Below are 24,715 nucleotides of genomic sequence, written 5' to 3' on the forward strand. Positions count from 1 at the left end.
AACCTGGAAAATATTTAATACTGCAGATTTATGGCTGAAACAGTAAGCACTAGTGAAAGTTAAGCACAGCAGATTTTATTATCCTGTTTCCCTTGCATTTGTAACATTACTTCTATTTATTATTTATTTTATTAATGTTCATTTATTTTATTTCTATTTATGTTATTTATGTTAATTGTATGTTTTTCTTTAATTCTATTATTGTAAAGCACTTTGGCCACAGCATTCATATGTTGTTTTAAATGTGCTATATAAATAAAGTTGACATTGACAATGCATTTGCATTCACACTTACAGTTTGGACAGCATGGTGGCACAGGGGTAGCACTGCTGCCTCACAGTAAGGAGACCAGGGTTCACGTCCTGGGTCCTCTCTGCGTGAAGTTACCATGTTTTGCACCGTCTGTTTAAAGACTGTCCATGTGACACTATATTGGCCCCAGTGTGTATGTTTGTGTGTGTGTGGGTGTGCGTGTTGCTGTGTGTAGGCGTGCGTGCGTGAACGCCCTGTGATGGACAGGCCCCTCTCAAAGATTTGTCCCTGCGTTGCAACCTATACTAGCTGGGATAGGCTCCATTACCCCTGTGACCCTGGTATGGATTGAGCAGGTCAGAAATGACATGACACTTGTTTGGATAAATAGATCTGGTAAATAAATTAAAAGTTTGATTGCAAAATCCTATGTGGCGCCTTCAAAAAGAATACATACCCTTTCACTTTTTCACATTTTGTTATGTGGTAACCTTAGGCTGAAATTGTGTAAATTCATTTTTTTCCTCATAAAAACACTCACTAATCCAGGATAACAAAACAAATACAGGATTTTAAGATTGTTTGCAAATTGATTACAAATAAAATAAAAGTATTCAGATTCTTTGCTATGACACTTGAAATCCAGCTCTGGTTGCATCCCACTCTATTGGTCATTATTGAGATGTTTTTACACCTTGTTTGGAGTCCATCAGTGGTCAATTGAATTGATTGGATAAGATTAAGAAAGGCACACACCTGTCTTTAGAAGGTTCCAAGATGATAATGTGTACCAATCTATGATTTGAAAAGAATTACCTACAGGGCTTACAGGTAGAATTGTGCTAAGTCACAGATCCAAGAAAGGCAACAAAATAAAATTCTACAGCCTTGAAAGTTCCCAAGAGCACAGTGGCCTCCATAACTCCCTAATGGAAAAGGTTTGGAATAATCATGACTCTTCCTAGAGCTGGCTGTCCAGCCAAACTGAGCAATAGCAGACTTGGTTTGAGAAGTGATCAATAACCCGATGGTCATTCTGGCTGAGCTGCAGACATCTACTATACCTGTCTGGGCTTTATGCCAGAGTGACACATGAAAGTCCTCTTGGAGTTTGCAAATTGGCTCCTAGACTGGACTCTCAGACTGTATGAAACAAGATTGTTTGGGCTAATGAAACCAAGATTGAATTGTTTGGCCTCAATTCTAAGCGTTGAATCTTGAGGAAACCTGGTACTGCTCATCATTTGTGGAAAACCATTTCAACGGTGAACCATGGTGGTGGCAACAGCATATTGTGGGGTTGTGTTTAAGTGGCAGGGGTTGGGAGACTTCAAAAGAAACCTGACTGGAGGAAAGTACAGAGATATCCTTTATAAAAGCCCGCTCCAGAGCACTCAGAATGTCAGGTTGGGCTGAAGGTTCACCTTTCAAAAGGACAATGACCATAAGCACAAAGCAAAGACAACAAAGGAGTGACCAAGGGACAACTCTGAAAATATTCTTGAAAGATCCAGCTACAGGCCACACTTGAACCCACAATCGAACATCTTTGGAGTGATCTGAAAATAGCTGTCCACTGATGGTCTCCATCTAAAGTGACGGAGATTGTGGAGATCTTAGAGAATTGCTGAAAATCCAGGTGTGCGACGCTTGTCAGGTCATACCCAAGAAGCCTCAAGGCCATAATTGCTGCCAAATAAGCTTCAACTAAGTGCTGAGGAAAGGGTCAGAATACTTGTGTCAATGTGATACTTAAGTATTTTATTTGCAACAAATATAGAACAATTTCTTTGTTATTATCAGGTACTGAGTGATGTTTTACAAGGCAAAAAATAATTTAAATGAATGCAGCAACATAACAAAATGTGTCAAAAGTAAAGGGGTCTGAGTACTTTCTGAAGGCACTGTATTTCCATTTAGCCAAAATGAGAAAAATACATTTTTTACTATAGTAATGGAGAATACTAGTAGTATAATTTACAAAATGCAATTAATCTATATAAAAACATTTTACTACCAAAAAAGCTAATGCTTTGACAAAACACATTGTGGCAGTGCTACTATCTTTTAAAACTGCATTTCCCAGCAGTCCCTGCAGGGGCTGTTGGGGTCAAAGGTGGTCAGAGGGGTTTAAAAGGAGGGCAGGTGTCCAAAGGGAAAAAAGAAAGGTGTTTTTTGTTGTATTTTGTGTGTCGTTTACCTGTCGGTCTGCCTTCTGTTAATTAAATCATATTTAATTGCTGTGTCCTGGATTGTATTTGTTGTTGGGGTCTTGATCGTTTGTCTACCTGTGTGCTGAGGACTGATTTTGGATTCAATGGCTTCCCTGCAAGAAAAAGAGCGCTCCTGAACCATCCATCCGTCTTCACCCCTACAGTGTCTACCAGTAGGACTGCTTTTTCCTTCCCTTTCAATATATAGATCTCTGAACTTACTCTCGTAATCTCTCATTACATCTGGTTTGGTATTCCATGGACTTTGCTGTGTGGTGTTTGTGTTTATATGTTTAATGTAATATCGTCGTAGTGGTACAAGGGTGGTATTATTTGTTTTCATTTATATTATTTAATTTCATCATATTCTTAATTGTCTTTAGTTCCCAGCGTGCTTTATTTTGTCTCTGTTTTTAAGTGTGGGCGGGTCGAGCCAAGGCTGGGGGCATCCCTGGGATCTCCTCTACAAAAATAAATAAATCACCGTCATATTGATGGTGTGAATCTTAGCGGCACCTGACTGGTGCAACATATCCATTCTTAAGTTTCCCATACATTTTAATATAAGTAACGAATAAGGGTAATAAACAAAAAAATAAATAAATAAAGTAAGATAAATGAAAACATATTAATGATAAAAAGAATAATAATAACATACTTAAAACCAAAACACATGGGAATCAGAAAGCAAATGACAAGTTGGCACAAAAAAAGAACAAAATTCTCTTCAGAAAAATACAGCAAAGAATGTCACAAAAACGTCATCAAGCCATTGCACAACAAGATCTTGAAGGTGGTGCCATTTAGTACAGAAATCATTCTCAACAGCACAGACCCTCTGTACAGGGTGGTGCAGATCTAATTATGCAGATCCAGATCGTCTGGATGACTTTGATTTATGCGGGGACGACTCCAGTTCGATGCAAAGACGATTCTTCATGTTGTCAGTTCGCACACTTCTCAATCGTCCAGGATTTTTCGGGTGATTTTCTATGTAATAAACTTAGTAAGATAGCTTAATGAAAAATTGCATAATTACATCTGGACCACCCTATAGTGAGCTGCTCTGAAATGCATACAGCACAAAAAATTCATAACCTCCTGATTTTGTAGAAGTTTCTTAATTGCCAGAACGTAGCAAATTATATAATTTACGCACATCCTAAGTCTTTTACACCCAACTCTAATAAAAATTCACTCTTAAAAGTATGCATATGCAGTGTATCTCAATATACAGTATTTGCGCTTCACTATATGGCAAATGCATTTCAGTATGTAGTGTGCTTTCCTATATAGTGCCTGTGTTTCAGTATTGCTTATAAATTGTTAATAATGAACAAAGTTGTAAACGACACCATGTCAAAGTTGACAACTCATCTATCACAACTCCTTCTTTTGCACCTTAAATGTTGCGGCACACAAACCTCATGGCAGATACAAACCATTGTGGTGACACAAACAAATACAGTGACAACAGGCACGTGCCTGCAGAGCAAAAGTATTAAAAATAAGTAAATAAATAAATAAAGCACTGAGCCAACGCCACCAACAGTGAAACCTCAACTGTTATATGTGGAAGGTGCTGATTGGCTCCAATTATATGTAGCAGTTTGTACTAAAAGGAAAGTGATGCGTATCACATTTTGAAACAAAAGAGTACATCAAAGCAAATTGTATAGTAAGATATGTCACTTTTTGGCAAATATGATTTCAATAAGGTATAGAACTCTTCATAGACAAACTTTCTACTGTTTATCATGGTGAGGAACAGGATAAAACACAGTCGCAACCAGACATGTGGCCAAATTTGGGTGTATGGAATTTCATGATACAAAATACTGCCAATATGAAATGTTGCCTTCTATTGTGTATTGTACAACATTACCATATGACAGAAATGGAATACAAAGTCAAATGCAAATGTGCTTGGTCAAAAGTGGGGGATTTAAAAATCTGATTGAAAAACTAGAACTAAGCTTACTGTATAACATGACAAACTGACTGTACCTTGGCAGGACCGTTACATTACTGCCTGCATAATAATGTGACTGTCGGGAACACAACACAGACATCACTGTACTTAACCACAGATTAAGTGTTTTATGTGCACACTTACTTTAGTGAGTCACATCCTTGGATGAATTGTAACATTTTTTCATTGAGCATGCACCACTGCATCCACAGGCTTGTTTTCAAGTTTATTGGGACCAGCAAAACATAAACTTGTTGTACTGGAACAGTTCTCATAATATACCGTATACGTAAATGCTATTGGGACCAGTTACTGCAGCCTCCGCAAACTGCGCATGTAACAATGAATGTTGTGGACACTGATACTTTCACTGATATTTCTTCAGAAATGACAGTAGAGTACAGCAAGGAGGAATTGTATGGCTGTGAATCTTGAATTGCTCTTAACTGCATGGTGGACAGAGATTCCCAGTGTTTGATTTTCTGGTCAAATTATTTGTTTCCCCCTGCTATATCTATCCCCAGTGAGAGAGTAAGTTCTTCAAAGATCAAAGATTCAAGTAGGAAATAAAAGCAATGCTCTTGTTGAAGAAACCTTTGATGTTAAATCAGAAAACAAAAAGCTAAATTTGGGTGGTATAACATTGCAGTGACTTTATATTATATGTTTATACACTGCTCAACTTAAAGGAACATTTTGAAAACACATCAGATCTCAATGGAAAAAAAATCCTGCTAGATATCTACACTGATATGGACTGGGTAACGTGTTAGGAATGAAAGAATGCCACATCGCTTGATGGAAATGAAAATTATTAACCAACACAGGGCTGAATTTAAAGACACCCAAAAATCAAAGTGGAAAAAATGATGCGCAAGGCTAGTCCATTTTGCCGAAATTTCATTACAGCAACTCAAAATCGTACACAGTAGTTTTTATGGCCCTCACATGGTTGTATGCATGCCTGACAACGTCGGGGCATGCTCCTAATGAGACGACAGATGGCGTCCTGGGGGATCTCCTCCCAGATCTGGATCAGCGCATCACTGAGATCCTGGACAGTCTGAGATGCAACCTGATGGCGTCAGATAGACCGAAAGATAATATCTCAGAGGTGTTCAATTGGATTTAGGTCAGGCAAGTGGGGGAGCCAGTCAATGGTATCAATTCCCTAATCCTCCAGGAACTGCCTGCATACTCTCGCCACATGAGGCCGTGCATTGTCATGCACTAGGAGGAACCCAGGACCCACTGCACCAGCATAGGGTCTGACAATGGGTCCAATGATTTCATCCCAATACCTAATAGCAGTAAAGGTGACGTTGTATAGCCTGTAGAGGTCTGTGTGTCCCTACATGGATATGAGTCCCCAGACTGACTCACCACCAATCTGCTGCTGAACGTTCTCCAAGGCTTCCACTGACCCTTTCATGTCTGTCACATGTGCTCAGGGAGAACCTGCTCTCATCTGTGAAAAGCACAGGGTGCCAGCGGTGGACCTGCCAATTTTTGTATTTTATGAAAAATGCCAGTCAAGCTCCACGGTACCGGGCAGAGAGCACAGGGCCCACTAGAGGACATCGGGCCCTCAGGTCACCCTCATGAAGTCTGTTTCTGATTGTTTGGTCAGAGATATTCACATCACTGGCCTGCTGGAGGTCATTTTGTAGGGCTCTGGCAGTGCTCATCCTGTTCCTCCTTGACCAAAGGAGCAGACACCAGTTCTGCTGATGGGTTAAGGACTTTCTATGGTCCTGTCCAGCTATCCTGGAGTAACTGCCTGTCTCCTGGAATCTCCTCCATGCCCTTGAGACTGTGCTGGGAGACACAGCAAACCTTCTGGCAATGGCACATATTGATGTGCCATCCTGGAGAAGTTGGACTACCTGTGCAACATCTGTAGGGTCCAGGTATCATCTCATGCTACCAGTTGTGACACTGACCGTAGCAAAATGTAAAACCAGTGAAAAAAAAAGTTAGAAAAGATGAGGAGGGAAAATTTCACCTGCTAAACCATTTCTGTTTTGGGGGTCATCTCATTGTTGCCCCTCTAGTGCACCTGTTGTTAATTTCATTAACACCAAAGCAGCTGAAACTGATTAACAACCCCCCCCAACGGACCGGATCAATATTCCAGAAGTTTCATTGACCTCATGCTATACTCTGATTAAAAAGTGTTCCTTTAATTTTGTTTTGAGCAGTATATGATCCTTATTATTACATGTACAGAGTGCAGTAAAATCCGTACTTACATTTGCTAATCAACATGTAATACATCTCATGAAAAACAAAGGTTAAATCTTGTGTACTGATTTGAAATTATTTTGCATTGTTTTAGTTCATGATTAATAATAAATAACACTAAACATACATTTCTTTTATGAAAATTTCATATTATGGAAATATTGTATAGTGAACCCTGAATCTCATGCCTTGTGGTAGCATTGCTTTAATTGCCTTTGTTTCAAGATAAATAATAATATCAAATTGATAATAATTCATATCATTCCATAGTTGCAGTATGTGTGGTCAAATAACATAATAACAGACATTTGAACATTTTCTGATTAATTTGGTTGTGGTTTTTCAAGATTATCACATAGCAAGGTCATGTATTTCCTGAAGCTTGTGTTGCAGAATTGCCCTTTTCTCAAACTCATATTACATTAAATTGTGCCCACGTGTGAGTACCAAGTGCTAGACCACAGGTTGGATTATTTTAAACCCTACTTGAGACAACTACTCATCATACGAGACAAAAGTGACAATCCTATATCACTGTAAATGAGCAGTTAAAAGCTAGTAAGAACATTCCCAGAGTGATCTGTATAGGTCTGGTCACCACATGGAAAAAAACACATAGCAGCTCTTAGACCTGTGCAGAGGGGAGCAGCCAAGTGCATCCCTGGATTAAAGGCCCTGTCCTACTCTGAGAGGTCAACAGAATTCAACCTCTTTAATATTCAGTGAAGAGTGCTTTGTGGGGGCTAAATCTTGGATTTAAAAATTCTGAATGAATCCAGAACAATTCTCTCAGTTAAATAGTCAGGCACTAAAGGGCAGTAACTGACGTTGAGGGACAATGCATTCAATGTGGAATGAAGGAATCATTTTTCCACATAAAGGTTTATTGTAAACTGGAGCAAATTATTAAATCATGTAATTAAATTGGATACCTTGACAACTTAATTTTTAAGAAGTAGCTGGAAGAGACATTGGGACAACTTTATCATCAGTTAACAAACTGAGTTTGAAGGACTGAATGGCCTCCTCTCATTTGTTAGACTTTTGATGTTCTTGTAAATAAATGCTAGCACTTTAAAGCATTACTACTCACACAGATGGCATTTATTATATATTCATATGAACAACCTTTCCATTTTGTCCTGCAGTATAACCTTATTTATAATTAAATAATGCAAACTCAATGACAGCAAAAGTATTCTTATAAACCACAGCACTACTGTGTATTTTAATCTTTCCATGACTCCAAAATGAAAATACTATCTTGGTAAAAAGTATAAGAAAGCACACATGCTTCCAAGTCTACAGTGAGTACTACTTACCTGATCAAGAAGATCCTCCATTTTTTTCTGCCAGCTCTCCCTGGCTGCATTCATTTCTTGTTCTTTTTGATGAGTCAGTTGACTCAATGCCAACTTCTTATCTTCCTCGTGTTCCTCCTTCAACTCCTCACGTAACTTTTTACACTCCTGCCTAAAACAGAAAAATAACTTTATGTAATGACTTTTAATTCCTGCCAGTCAAGGAGTTGTCTTACCTCACTGCCAAAAATGTTCTAATGTAGAAATCAGGTGAACAGGACTGATGAGCTTATTGGGTTCTAATGTTCTGGTTAGCTCATAAAAATGATTTGTTGCAAATATTTGTTTTAATTATAAGAGTCCTTCATGAAAAATATGTATTTTCACAAAGTGGTGATACTGAACCGATAGATAGATAGATAGATAGATAGATAGATAGATAGATAGATAGATAGATAGATAGATAGATAGATAGATAGATAGATAGATAGATAGATAGATAGATAGATAGATAGATAGATAGATAGATAGATAGATAGATAGATAGATAGATAGAAGTCTTGTGACACTGTTCAGAATGTGCACAAACACGTGAAGAATCAAGAAAGGCAGGAAACACTGACACTGGTGTTTGTGGGGCAGAAACACTTCATCACTTGGATTTTGACTGAAAAAAAAATCATTACACTGTACGTACTAATGGTCATTTTCATCATTGCTATTTCCACACAACATCAGAGATAGACAAGTCTGTAATTAGAGCATTCATGCAAGAGCTGTATATGTGTTTTTGGCTCCTGTTGATGCATTAAAAGAACAAAGAAATGACAATTGTCTCTTCAGTATGGCTGTTGCTAGGTTAATGAAGATGGTCTTTTTGCAGAGATACAGCATGGAATAACTCTCACATCATAAATCTGAAGTAAACTGAGCTGAACAGGCACAGTTATACTATGTTTTTGAAAAATGTTTTTAGGGTATCCATTGGCACCACCTCAGGCATGGACAAATGCTACTGGCCTGCTTGTATGAAATAAGTGGTCGCTTATTTAAATCAAGAGAGTGTACAAACAGAAGCACAAAAAATAGCAGACTCTCACAGACTCTCCTTACTAATGCCTGAATTTCTAAAATAACCCAAAGTGATCAAAGTCATCTTTTTCTAACATGTCCTGCCTTGTTAATTAGCCTTTTATTCTGCTTTTTTGTAAGCTTAAGAAAGGTGAGAAAAGGGACACTGGAAAATGATTAAGAATAAAGTACATTTGTGACATCGTTAAATGTTGTTATTAACGATCAGTTTATTTTTGTATAGTGCATGTCGCCGAGTACTGACTCAGTGCTCTTTCACTATACAGTGATAACGCATTAACCCTAAATTGATGAACTATGCATCACTCACATACATGAACACACAGAATGGGTTAAAGACACAATTAACTGAGCAGTCTCATTTAATCAACATAAAACAATCATGGCAATATCCATCCATCCATTACCATCCATCCATTTTCCAGCCCGTTGAATCCAACCACAGGGTCACGGGGGTCTGCTGGAGCCAATCCCAGCCAACACAGGGCACAAGGCAGGAAACAAATCCTGGGCATGGCGCCAGCCCACCGCAGAGCGCACACACACACACACACACACCAAGCACACACTAGGGACAATTTAGGATCGTCAATTCACCTAACCCACATGTCTTTGGACTGTGGAAGGAAACCGGAGCACCTGGAGGAAACCTACGCAGACACGGGGAGAACATGCAAACTCCACGCAGGGAGGACCCGGAAAGCGATTCTGGGTCTCCTAACTGTGAGGCATCAGCGCTACCCACTGCGCCACCGTGATTATGGCAATATGCTGTACATCTATTAACTTTATAACTGGTACGGTATATGTGTGGAGGAGAGAAAAAAACTAAAACTCCAGTTGAGAGGATTACTACAATAAATTAAAATCTGTATGTTGTCCACGGTGAGTTATAAGAGAGAGAGCCATGGGCAGAGTAACAGTTCTAGAACAGCATGGCACCGTAATCCTTCCGAGGATTTCTACAGTATCATGCTGGACAGCGTAAGAAGGACATTACAGTATATGCTTTTATCATTAAATCACTCTCAATGCCTATGATGTCACATCCTCTGTGCAGGAAAAATACACTTGGGCACAGGACCGGCTCAACCATTTAGGCAAACTACATGGTTGTGTTTGGGGGATATGGGGGGGTTCTTTTTTTTAACAGAACAGACTCTGACTTAAAAACACTCAGAGTCAGTACAACTGTCTGATTCCCATTAATCTGACTATATTGTTTTATATTATTTTCACATTCAAGTAATATTTGGTCTTAATGTCTTACGATGTACTCTTGTCTATTATGGATGGACTTCCAAAACCGAGGATGTACTGTACTCAGCTTCTCCAGCATATCCCTTGGCTACTTCAGTACATAATTTGGAATGAAGCTGGACAGCAAGCCTGGAGGTAGACAGCTCTGTGTGTCTGTTAACTCCGCAACACTACAAATGATCATTAAAAATACAATGTAGCTACAGTATAAAATTCAAAATAGACATAGGCAGGGTAAAGCAGACACCCAAACTTTTACTAATTTCTATTATGTTGGTAGAAAACTCCCCAAAAACACAAGAGAAAACAAGAGTGCAATAAAATGAAGAATGCTGCAGCAGTTGGTGCAGGCTTCAATCCACCAGCACAACACAACTATTGCTCAACTCTAGCACCGCGGGCTCCCACAGGGTTGAGCTTCCAAGCTCTGTTCCTGTGGCCCCAACACCGACCAGGGTGACTGCCCTCTCGTGTTCCGGGGAAAGTTACTGCTCCTCTCCCGGTCCTTGCACTCTCTGGGCATTCCGGCTCTCTATTATCTATATATATAATTCACTAAGGCAAGACACCCATGGAAAGGCAAGACACCCATGGAAAGCACGCTGGAAGGGGCGTGGATTCACTAAGCCGCCGACAAGTAAGACACCTATGGCGCACGCTGGAAGGAGCCACGGCCACCAACTCCAAGACCATTGGATACGACGACAACTCGCAAAGCCACACCCACCAACTCAGACGCGACGACACAGAAAAAACTGCGTCATTTATATTCGTCTGTCGTAGAGGCCATTTTGACTGTTCATAGAGGCATGTTTCTCGCGGAGGTGAATCGCCATATGCAGCGTGTAAAATAGGTTTGCGAGGGGTATCCCATGGGATCCTTAAAACAATCCTTTACAACTGACGTTATAAACACAATGAAGTAAGCAGTCTTTAAAAACTGAGTTTTCTGTTACGACGCACGACCGCGTGCACCATAGCAAACTGTTTTACACGCTACATACAGCAATTCGCATCCGCAACAAACATGCGTCTTCTTAGATGCTCCTGCAGGAACACGGAAAGTCTACGTGAGTCACAGGTGCATCTGGACTGTGCAAAGACGACAATGACTCAAGTGACGAGTTAGAGGTGGGCACATGAGCGATGGCAGTTCGCCAGTTTTCAGTCATGGACGATTGTGTGTTGATTCGTTCCGTGCATGGTTACAATGTTGCTTTTCTTGCTGATTTATTACATTACAGATTTTTCAAATGTTAATTTTCTCCCTGTGCTTAAAAATCATTAAAAAATCGGCCTGATTATGCGGCGTATGGTATGTCGCGGGTTGGCTAGTATGACTATATTAGAGTGTCTGAACATTAGAATAATCTAGACGAGAACAGGCCATTCAGCCCAACAAAGCTTGCCAGTTCTATCCACCTTATTCTTCCAAAATAAAATAATTAAAAGTCTAGGCTAGCATGTCTGTTCCCTGTACAATCCTACACCCTTTGACCAATAAGGGACACATTTTGCATAGTTGCTGTTTCAGACCATACAGAGAAGACAGACTACTTTGGAAACCAAAATTTTGACCCAGTGTTTTTTTCATTCAATTTACATCTGTTTGCATGCCACACACCAAGTGGCTCAGAGCAAGTGAAACATGTCTACAAACTGTCTAACATTAAAATAAGAGGATTAGTCAGACATGACAGTGTTAAAATATAAACCCTAAAAATTACCTTACCTTAAGGCAAGCAATGCAACCAGAAAACAAATATAAAATACAAAAGAACAAAGATTCAGAAGCCAATAAATAAATAAATAAAATATACAGAACACTAATAAGATTTACAATTGATTCTAGACAGAATAAAAGCAACTGTGCTTTGTTTTGTTTTTTAAATAAAATAAAATATAAACCAAATTGGCAAAATCAATAGCATACTCAAAAATACACAAGCAACAATCAGAGGAATGAAAAAGCATTAAATGAAGGCAGTCTTTGGAAACTGAGAGTTTCATGATATTTGGACACAAAGGACAGAACGACTGAGCACTGCCATTAGGCAGGTAGTCTACTTAAATACAGACACTTCTTTATAACATCTCACTGCTCCATCATTAAAAATGACAGGCTATTCAGTAGCACTGTGATAATGGCAAGTAACACAATGGAGACATGGCCAGATTTATAAAGCATGTGGAGACTGTGGTGAGGTGTGTGATCAAAGACAGTAAACCCATGTAAGGAATGGCTGAAGGCAACTAAAAAGGAATGGCTAATAATTTATTTCTATGAGCTAATTGGTTTAACAGACTTTATGACTTTCTCTAAGGACTTCTGCTTCAAGTACCACTGGGCAAAAATATTAACCTCAACACCCTTAAGTGCAAGATCTGTCATATAAAGTGCTTGACTAGTGAGGTGCTATACGTTCTTAGTCTTGTGACTCCTGCTTTCTGATTTTTATTGTATGAGTGACGTGAATCAGTTTTCCATGGTATGTCTTCTCAAAAATGTTACAAGAGAAAAATGAAAAGATGGAGGCATTGCATTTGAAGTATGTTCGAGTTATCCCCCAGTGCTATTCAGTTCCTTTAAGGGCAGGTTGGGCACTGTCACCCCATACCCCAGCCGATAGCAGTGTTGTGCAAAAATCAAATAAGTAGTAAACTCACTTTAGCAATTTAAAATAGTGTCAAAATGTTAACATTAACATTAGTCATCATGATTGTTTTTTTTCCCCCAATTCTTCATGATACGCTCAACATAATATATCATCTAGAAAAATATTTCTTTTGGGAGTATGTGAAATTTGTTTTGTGCTTTTCTATGGTGTTTGACCAGGCCTCTCAGCATAATTTTGTTCAGGAGCAGGTGGAGAGTGAACTTTTTAGTTCCATTTTTGGACTTGAAGGCTAGAGCCTTTTTTAAGGGACCCATTGATTGTTTTTTTTTGTTATACAAGCTAAAGGGTGTGTGAACTTGAACCTCTTACTATTTTGAAATACAGTGGTGTGAAAAACTATTTGCCCCCTTCCTGATTTCTTATTCTTTTGCATGTTTGTCACACAAAATGTTTCTGATCATCAAACACATTTAACCATTAGTCAAATATAACACAAGTAAACACAAAATGCAGTTTTTAAATGATGGTTTTATTATTTAGGAGAAAAAATCAAAACCTACATGGCCCTGTGTGAAAAAGTAATTGCCCCTTGTTAAAAATAACCTAACTGTGGTGTATCACACCTGAGTTCAATTTCCGTAGCCACCCCCAGGCCTGATTACTGCCACACCTGTTTCAATCAAGAAATCACTTAAATAGGAGCTGCCTGACACAGAGAAGTAGACCAAAAGCACCTCAAAAGCTAGACATCATTCCAAGATCCAAAGAAATTCAGGAACAAATGAGAACAGAAGTAATTGAGATCTATCAGTCAGGTAAAGGTTATAAAGCCATTTTTAAAGCTTTGGGACTCCAGTGAACCACAGTGAGAGCCATTATCCACAAATGGCAAAAACATGGAACAGTGGTGAACCTTCCCAGGAGTGGCCGGCCGACCAAAATTACCCCAAGAGCGCAGAGACGACTCGTCCGAGAGGTCACAAAAGACCCCAGGACAACGTCTAAAGAACTGCAGGCCTCACTTGCCTCAATTAAGGTCAGTGCTCACGACCCCACATAAGAAAGAAAAACGGCCTTCATGGCAGATTTGCAAGACGCAAACCACTGTTAAGCAAAAAGAACATTAGGCCTCGTCTCAATTTTGCTAAGAAACATCTCAATGATTGCCAAGACTTTTGGGAAAATAACTTGTGGACTGATGAGACAAAAGTTGAACTTTTTGGAAGGCAAATGTTCCGTTACATCTGGCGTACAAGGAACACAGCATTTCAGAAAAAGAACATCATACCAACAGTAAAATATGGTGGTGGTAGTGTGATGGTCTGGGGTTGTTTTGCTGCTTCAGGACCTGGAAGGCTTGCTGTGATAGATGGAACCATGAATTCTACTGTCTACCAAAAATCCTGAAGGAGAATGTCCGGCCATCTGTTTGTCAACTCAAGCTGAAGCGATCTTGGGTGCTGCAACAGGACAATGACCCAAAACACACCAGCAAATCCACCTCTGAATGGCTGAAGAAAAACAAAATGAAGACTTTGGAGTGGCCTAGTCAAAGTCCTGACCTGAATCCAATTGAGATGCTATGGCATGACCTTAAAAAGGAGGTTCATACTAGAAACCCCTCAAATAAAGCTGAATTACAACAATTCTGCAAAGATGAGTGGGTCAAAATTCCTCCAGAGCGCTGTAAAAGACTCATTGCAAGTTATCGCAAACGCTTGATTGCAGTTATTGCTGCTAAGGGTGGCCCAACCAGTTATTAGGTTCAGGGGGCAAATACTTTTTCACACAGGGCCATGTAGGTTTGGATTTTTTTTTCTCCCTAAATAATAAAAACCATCATTTAAAAACTGCATTTTGTGTTTACTTGTGTTATATTTGACTAATGGTTAAATGTGTTTGATGATCAGAAACATTTTGTGTGACAAACATGCAAAAGAATAAGAAATCAGGAAGGGGGCAAATAGTTTTTCATACCACTGTAGATGCCATCATTATTATGAATTGTGTTGATTACTTACGTGCAATACTATTTAGCACTTTGCAGACTGAACAAAAACTGGAAGTTCAGGCATTGTGTTGTAGTGGTTGAGACTTTGGACTTCAAACTCTGAGGCTGTGGGTTCAAATCCTGCTACTGACACTATGTGACCGTGAGCAACTCACCTGACCTGCTTATGTTCTGTAATGTTATGTTATAACTCGAAAACCAAAAGAAATGTACCCAATTGTATCATAAATGTTGCAAGTTGCCTTGGATAAAGGTGTAAGCCAAATATGTAAATGAAATTTAGAATATTCACTTGTATTTATGCTTTGGGGTTAATATTTGATGCTGAAGCTGAACTGTCTTTTAATGTTACTCTTTGATTGTTGTACTGTTTGACAATATGTTGATAGATCTTCATTTTGGGTGTTTTTTTGTATGACATTATTCAAGTGACATTTTATTATCGCCAGTGCTGGTAGCCTAATACATTGTGAAATGCAGTGATTCTCTCTCACGTGAAGTTTACTGAAGGCCAATGGCTTCCTTGCCCACTCTTAAACATCAACCATTGAAATCCATCCATTATCAATCCAGTTTGATGCAATTTAGTGTCTAAATTGAATTAGGTCAGACAAAAGTGCCTAAGAAATATGTCAGCCACATAAATTAATGGGAATGTACAAAGAGGCTGGCAGAAAGAAGTCGAAGTCTCCCAGCTATAATGCATTGAAACATTTTATGGTGCTGACTGAAAAAATTCTGTCAAAACTTTGGCTACCACCAGACAGATAAATATAGAAAAAGTCCCAAAGCAGGAAAGCATTACAATAAGGCCTCACAATATACTGCAGCATGGGGCAACTTTATGGTAGTGAGAACTCCAAACCTGCAGCAGTGTCTTCAAATGCATGCCAATAATATTTAAATAAAAAAGAATATCATATACTAGTAATACTAAATCTTGTAACATACAATATTTCAGTGAAAAATATGAATGGTGTACAGTGAACTAATTATTTGTAGGCCAACTCAAGGAGCTCCACAATGTTAAATGATTACAGTATATACAGTGTCAATGCTATTGTTAATTTGAAGTCGAATTAGAAATCCAAACTAAATAAAGGCTGTCACACATGAGCGCATGGGAGATGGTTTATGTGCTTAATTATTGGTATGTCTCAGTTGGACCAGGAGTTGGCGTTGTTATCTGATCCTTTCTCCTTTTGTCCCTCTGCAGACCAAGTGAAGACTGTGCCTCCCAATGACAGCACCTTGAGTCCACCCATTGATTACATCATATCCGGGACCCGGCATGCAGAACCCACTGAAAATGTCATCTCCTATTCCAGCCTCCCTGATCCTACCTCTTCCTGTTTCATCCATATATGCAGAACAGACTCACCATGTTAGTTTACTTCTGCTTTGAACTGTAGTTTCTTTTTTGCTCTGCAGTTTTTCAGTACTGTATATGGGGTGGCCATTCCCGAACCTTTTTACGTCTACTGTCACATCCTTTTTACAAGGCATAATAGACAAATTTTATAGAAGGACCATCATTACAGATTGATCTCAGTGTTCAATCTAATCTGCTCCATTACCACAAACGTCACAGTTTTTGCCCATTGTCTAGACAGTTTCGATGGAACATCAAACATGATTTAAACAAATGGCCTGCTATTAGTAGTTTAGAAAGTCTTGCTATAGATCAATATTACATCATTTAGGCTGCGAGGACAAAAAGTTGCCCTGCCTTAGAATATTCTGAATCAGACAGGTCATTAGGTTAAGACAAACCTTTTCTGGTGTCAAAGAGACTAAAAGCGCCTAAAATGAGGCTGTAATTGGAAAGAACATGAGGTCAAAACACAGCACTCATACACGTCTCTTACTTATTATATGGCTAAGTTTGAGTCAAGCTAAAGTGGAAGGTGCTGCTTACTTACCTGTGCTTCCAACAATAATAGCTGCCAAAACAAGAAACATGTCACTTCCAAGAAGCATGGGTACCAATACCAATAACAACACGCATGTGTAAAATATAAACAAAAACCAAAGAAAATGAATGCTCATGACGCATCGTGCACTGCAAAAAAGAAAGCTAAGCAAGTGAACAATCAGCCAATGGGGTAAACTTTCATGACATGATTTCTAAAAATAAGCTAAACATCATAAATACCAATTTTTTCATGAAAACAAGATTTAATGGCTTGATATAAAATCTGTTTACTTGCTTAGATTTCATTTTTTACAGTGTATTATTATACATGCTCATTGCTCAGTGGCATGCCAGGTCCCAGTTGTACCCTTGGGATTATCAGGGAAAGGTTGGGTGGCCAGCTGGCTCGGGTCTTTGGGGATTTGTGTATAAAAATAAACTTGCTAACTGATACTGTAGCAAACACCATAATTAATCTGATAAAGTGTGCATTTATGACATGAATGGACTCACCCCAAACTACGAATTTATCTAATTAAGGCATTAAGATTTGCAATTTTTACAGGATGGTTATTTTTTCAGTAGTTTGCTATGGTTCTTTAGCTTATTTTCTAATAATGAAAATCTGAAGAGTTGCTGCATTAGAGATTCTCATCCTTTATTTTAAACAACAGAGGCAAGGTGACATGGTAGTAGTATAGCTATATTGCTCAAAGAAGTCTTAACTTTGTGTTCTGGATTTTGAGGTTTCAAGCCACACTTCAATTAGATTTCTTCCTATTAAAACAGCTACTTCATACTTTACATTTTTACAGAAACAGGGTCCTTTAATGTAGATTATCAATGCAACATTATTATATATTAAAAAAGGAAAACTACAGCAAATACATCAGAGAAAAAAGTCCTCTGTGGTTTATTAGTAGATTTGCTTAGTATGCAGCACTGCTAAGGTCCTGATGTTAAGCTTCCAATCTAATAGTTTTGTTCAAAAGGATGAAAGAAGACCTAGAGCTGTATACAGATTTAATTCAACTATGATTATAGGAGCGAAAAAAGGATAGCACCCTTCAACTCCATTCACATACCATTGTGGAGAGAAGAGATGTCTCCATTGTGAAACAAAATAGCTCAAAATTAAAAAAAGGAAAGCTTTCTGTTAAGGTTGCATTTTATCACATATCTATTCAACCCAGACACTAACAATCTCATGAGGAATATTAGAAAAAGTAAAAGAAAACAAAGAAACACCCACTTATGGCATGTCTCTGTTAGTCATTTGCACAAACATAGAAGTATTCCAGTAATTACGAACCAATAGTAACCCTCCTCTATTCAGCTTCTCTTCTTAGTGTTCTGCTGTGCCACTATGTGCTACTGTTCTGCGCCCAAGCTGTTTTCTTGCTCATGGGGAAGACATCTGGAAATCCAGGGATGAAAGGATTTTGACATCAGATTAGACTGCCCAGAATTGGCTACTACTACTCTACCGCATTTTCATTTAAAAACGGAATTTTTAGACGGAAATGATCTCCATCCGCACTAGATTTATCACATCGTTCATACAAAAGTATCTCCGTCCACTCTATTAACAAGTGAAGCGTTTAAACGTTCACCTACAATGGCCATGTGCGCATCGGGTGGAAAATTATTAAAGGGACTGTGAAATGAGAAATTCAGAGTCCCGCCAAAATCAGATTCCCTTGTGTTTTATGTGATTTCAAATCTATCAGCACATGCAGGACTAAAGATAGCATGCTCACAGCATATGAAAAAAGACAGAAACTATTAAAGGAGCCCTAGTACATAATTAGAGTATTGTAGGAAAACTCCTTTTAGCATGTCCGCATTACAACTCTGGCACTGCGTTTATGAAAGTATCGAGCTCTGGAGAGCGTTTTAAAAAACCTTTGTTTTCAGGGGGTTGAATACACTGGACTAGTGTGGATGAAATGCAAAAACAGAGACAAATCTCTGCGTTTGTTTTCTTTTTTTTAATTTTATTAATTTTATTGCAATCATTCCATACAAATAGATCAATTTTTACAAAAAAATAGGATTGAAAAAAAAAGTCCGTCCCCCCCCACCCCTGAGAGAGAGAGCACAGCCAACGGGGTAAAACTTAAGGCTTGTAAATATACCTAAATTGATGAGTTTGATAGGCCAATAGAGATGAATGGAGAAGAAAAAGAAATTTGGAGATAATTGCTTCCTCGGTACTTTACTCCTACAATAGAGCCTGCCTTCTTGACAAGTTTGTCCAAGCGTGAGGCGTCTTTCATCTCGCCACAGAGAGAGAGAGAGAAAGAGAGATGCCCCATGATCTGAAATTCATGAAGGAAACTCGAAGTTGTGAGCCTTCGTTGATGGAAAGGTTTGGTTAGATGGAGTAAGATTTGCTGCTACTTGTTGAATATACTACTATAATGGAAGGCTGTTGGATATACTTTAATATACTGTAAGATGTTCCTTCTGTAAATCAGCATCAACTACAATATATACAGTACTTAAATAAAGTATTCACCCGTTTCGCAATTTTCACACTTCATTAGATAGATAGATAGATAGATAGATAGATAGATAGATAGATAGATAGATACTTTATTAATCCCAAGGGGAAACTCACATAATCCAGCAGCAGTATACTGATACAAAGAAACAATATTAAATTAAATAGTAATAAAAATGAAAAAAAATTAAAATAAAATTAATGTTAGCATTTACTCCCCCGGGTGGAATTGAAGAGTCGCATAGTGTTGGGGAGGAACGATCTCCTCAGTCTGTCAGTGGAGCAGGACAGTGACAAAAGTCTGTCACTGAAGCTACTCCTCTGTCTGGAGATGACACTGTTAAGTGGATGCAGTGGATTCTTCATGATTGACAGGAGTTTGCTTAGTGCCCGTCTCTCTGCCACAGATGTTAAACTGTCCAACTTTAATCCTACAATGGAGCCTGCCTTCTTAACAAGTTTGTCCAGGCGTGAGGCGTCTTTCATCTTTATGCTGCCACCCCAGCACACCACCGCGTAGAAGAGGGCACTCGCCACAACCGTCTGGTAGAACATCTGCAGCATCTTACTGCAGATGTTGAAGGATGCCAACCTTCTCAGAAAGTATAGTCTGCTCTGAGCTTTCTTACATAGAGTATCAGTATTGGCAGTCCAGTCCAGTTTGTCATCCAGCTGCACTCCCAGATATTTATAGGTCTGCACCCTCTGCACACAGCCACCTCTGATGATCACAGGGTCCATGAGGGGCCTGGGCCTCCTAAAATCCACCACCAGCTCCTTGGTCTTGCTGGTGTTAAGGTGTAAGTGGTTTGAGTCGCACCATTTAACAAATAATAATAATAATAATTTACAAATTATAATTCAACACTGAATCACAGTTGCAATGGCAAAAGTCTATGTGTGTGCATGTTTTGTTTTTAAATAATAAGTACAATTCCTGCTAATGTATGCTGAAAATCTCCTGTCTCAAACACAAACCATTTCTAGACCTGACTTCTGCTCTTTTCTTTTTGACATATATTTTTGCTGTATTGTTACCACTTTAAGCCATTTTTACTACATGTAATTTTTACACATTTTTCTCATGTATTATTGTGCTTTATAAAGTAATCAGTCTACCTGAAGTACATTTCCGACTTTCATTCTGTACTACCGATACAGTAAAAAAGATAGTATCATTATGCTTTCACAATTTTGGGATCAACTTGGTACTGAAGTGTCGGCTCTTGTGACATCCTTATTAAAAGACAGATATCTCACTCAAAGATTTTCAGAAATGTGTGGGATTTTTAACTTTCAAAAGAAAAGTTACATCTACAAAATCAGCATGCAGAAGAAAAAGCTTAAGTCCAAGTGTTACCCCTACCTGACACTAACTTTCATGCCACAAGGCAGAAACAGTAGTTGTTAGTTAGCAACTAACTGAACAGTAAGGTCAGAAAGTGATGGGATGGAGACTGCGCTGTCACAAAATACAATGACAATTCCTTCTAGGGAAAAAAGTCAAATCAAGATATCCTATTAAAACTGAGAGATATTTTGTATTGGCATGCAAACTCTGATTTGTTAAAACAAGGATGGTAACATATTATTATGAATCAACAAAGCAAAACGAAAGAAAATCTTTGTTTTGAAATGGTGGAGAGCACTCCTTGGATCAGAGGATAGCTAATATCAGGATAACATTAAAATAAACCTGATTACACACTTACAATTAAGTCAATTCATTTTCCCTACCAACTTAATCCAGTTTAAGATCAAAAGGAGTCGGTTCTTATACTGGCTGCACTGAGTACAAGGCAGGAATTGAGAATGAGGCACCAGTCCATGGCAGGGCACATTCATGCATTGACACACACAGGTCTGATTTACACCGGCCAGTTAGCCCAACAAGTGCATCTTAGGAATGAAGCAAAGTATTATAGTCACATTATGAGAAAAAACTTCTAAAACAACAAGTCAAAGATGAAGGTGACAGAAACAAGATGGATGGATACAATCATGGAAGATACTGAACTGCAACTCTATTGACAGAAGCCTGACAAGTGATTGATTCCCCACTTGCTTGCCAAGACCCATATAGTAAATGACCGAACGGTAAGAACATTAATCGAAAAAAATTGGTAAAGATTATTTTCCTGCTGAAAGATTAAAAAAAGGTTTGGGAAAAGAATACTTCAGCAGTGCGTCCCTGATCTAGTGCCATTTAAACGTTGTTTTCTAACCCTTTTTCTGTGTGGACACAGCCTTTACTTATTTTGTATTTTCTAAGAGTCTTAAAACATTTACAGTATACCCTCAGATGATAAATTGAGACTGACACCCACATGCATCAGTGTTTAGTGAATCCAAGAGGAATGAGAAGAAGAAAGGAGTTAACTAACAGTCCCGAGAAGGGGTGAGGGGATCAAGGCTAAAATGGTCTCTTCAAGAATTTGTATTTAAGTTCAACTGGCTAAGATCTATACGCCTGAATTTGCATTTATTATCTCTGTGTAAGGACGTGCAATCAAGATGGCTGCCACCAGAGCAAATTCATTACTAACAAAACAAATGACACACCAAGTCATTGCTATAACCTAAGGGGGCATTTTTGGCTCCCCAAGATAATATCTGTTCCTCCCACCCCTTTCTAAAAGCTTCTTCCTTTAGCAAATTAAAGCTATTTAACACAGCTCCAAGATTGCAGCCCTGAAAGATCAAGGAACCTCATAGAATTCACAGTAAACAATGGTGTACAGACAAAAACAGAAATGTAAGCAAAGTACCACGCACTTCATCTTTAGAAATCCCAATCCATGTGAATTGTAACGTACATGCATGCAACTACAGCCCCACCCTGACCTCCTCCCAGAATTTTGCATATTTGAATATGCAAATCAATGTAAGTGTTTTGTTAAAAGACAATAGTAAAAGCATGTATTATAAAGAAAAAATGGAGGTCCTGGTCAGTGAAGTGGAGGCAAGGAAAAATGTATAGCTTGGTGGCTTAGGTAGTGGTATGACCAACCGAAGGTAGCTGATGGAGTTGTACTCAAAAGTTGAAGTTCAGAAAGTTGCACATAAGTGCTCAAAATAAAAAAAGAAGTGGTCAGTTGAAAAAGTCAATGTGAAAAGGCAAGTGTCTTAGTGACATACAGAAGTGTATTAGAGCCACAGACAAGAAAAAAAAAAATAGGTACACAGTGAAGATAAAAAAGATCTATGCTGAGATTAAAGTCAAAATGTCTTTAATCTCATAGTTTATTTTGTCATTAAAGTAGAACATTGTAAACTTCATCTTAAAATTGATGCCTAATTTACTATAGTTTCTCAAATCCTTTCATAACTAAAGTAGTATGTTAAATACGTCATATTATATGTGTCCCTGTCCCAGTCGTCAATTGCTACGTTCTTCTTAGACAGGCTTTCTCTTACGTCGACTGGAGCATGCAAGGCAGTGATCGCCACACAGAATACATTACATTCGTGATACTACAGCTCTCTAAACATTTTAGAATACTACAATGTATACTTGATAACATTTTCATGAAGAAATGCATTAAAGCATGTATTAAACATGTGGGAGTACAGTGGAGCTGTGGTAGCGATGAACTGGCGTCCTGTCCAGGGACTGTTCCCGTCTCAAGCATTATGCTTGCAGGGCACTGTTTATTAAAGAAAATTCTTTCAAATGAATTCAGTCAGTGGATAGAAACTAATAAAGCACCATACTAATCTGGTATTCACAACATAGTAACATAGAGCCTAATTTGCACTTTCACAAACTGTTTTTAAAAATTAACAATTATTTTCCTAATTCCAGACTTTAACAAATTCTTACACTTGCTAAATAATAACAGTCGGAACAATCTTTCCAATGTATTGTAAGAGAATAAATAGAAAATGATCTTTGAATAAAATAGAATTCTTCAGTGTGTGCAAAACATGGTCTAATTCAACTCCAAAGCTTACAATACACACACCCTAACCCTAAGCCTAACCCTAAGCCTGCTTGTGAGAGATGTTTTCCAGCACCTGTCATCATGGAGATGTTCCCTGCCTAAACTCTATTGGCATAAAATCTTCACTAAAGATCTAATCCATTAACCCCTTTAGTTGGAGTGACACCTGATAGGACATCACTGCTTCATGAATAACTTACACTATACTGACAGCGAGGACTTGTGCCAGGAAAAAAATACGTAGGGGGCATCTGAGCTTCTGTGGAAGAACATGATATTTTCATTAAAATGGAATCAATGTAAATGTCCATGTGAAACTTTACTCTTACTTTCAGTCCCACTAAATAGTGTAAGCAATACTCTCTACTAAATCAGATTCTTTAGTTAATAATTTATATTTAATTGACATTTTATCATCTTACTAGCAGAATACCCGCGCTTCGCAGCGGAGAAGTAGTGTGTAAAAGAAGTTATGAAAAAGAAAAGGAAAAATTTTAAAAATAACATGATTGTTAATGTAATTGTTTTGTCATTAATATGAGTGTTCTTGTCATATCTATTCTTAACAAATGAAAAGAAAATATATATATATATTTATATAGCATATCTTTGCAAAACAAAAAGAAAGAAATAGAGCGTCACATACACGTCTTCTTTCCTCTGCCTATTAAGTAATAAATTAAATCGATTATAAATTATTAACACAAAGTAAATGAAAAAAAAATATCGGGAAAGAAACAGAAACCAGAACTTACCCCCACAGCATCCACCGTGCTTCTAGCGTTAGAGCCAAAAAAGGGGTACACGCAGGTTGTGAGGTGTGACGCTAATTAACACTCGTGCTACAACAGATTATAGTGTTGTTATACTATAAACTATTTACAGGGATCAACAGTTTTGGGGAAGTTCATAACAAAAAAAAAAAAAAATTATAGATAACATTTTACACTTTGCTATATGAGCAACTGTTGCTGGGGGTGCCAGAATCCATCAAGGAAGAAAAATGAAAAACATTATTTGTACAAAATCTTAATTTATTTAAAACGGATGACTCCCGCTCTCACGTGCAAGTCTGCGTGGATATTATGAACATCTGTTCCAAGTTCTATTTAAATTTTAAATAGAAGGAATTTTTATTTAGTCGATAGAAATGTCTTTGGTAGGAATGTAAGTTAAATGTAGGCATCATTGCATAAAGTTTTGACTATCCAGCGCTTACATTATAAATTCCGAAATATTCCAAGACCGTCTTTATATACTGAGGTTTTGGGAAGCGCTAATCAATGTAATCGGTGTACCAGGAAATCATGCATTGACACAAGTTCCCCTTTGCTTGGAATTGAAACTGTGATTAAATGCATAATTTTTTTTTAATGCGTTATGGAG

General features: G+C 38.2%; 1 protein-coding gene across 6 annotated transcripts in view; it reads right to left on the reverse strand.

Annotated features, from left to right (window-relative positions):
* Positions 1-24,715, reverse strand: part of fam184ab (family with sequence similarity 184 member Ab) — a 651,259-nt gene that overhangs the window by 151,151 nt on the left and 475,393 nt on the right. For all 6 annotated transcript variants that reach the window (XM_039747649.1, XM_039747653.1, XM_039747651.1 and 3 more), the window contains exon 9: positions 8,005-8,155. In XM_039747649.1, coding sequence (XP_039603583.1) covers positions 8,005-8,155 — 151 coding nt within the window. The remainder of the gene's footprint in view (positions 1-8,004; positions 8,156-24,715) is intronic.

This window comes from Polypterus senegalus, chromosome 3 (assembly GCF_016835505.1).
Source record: "Polypterus senegalus isolate Bchr_013 chromosome 3, ASM1683550v1, whole genome shotgun sequence".
In the NCBI taxonomy this organism is placed as follows: domain Eukaryota; kingdom Metazoa; phylum Chordata; class Cladistia; order Polypteriformes; family Polypteridae; genus Polypterus; species Polypterus senegalus.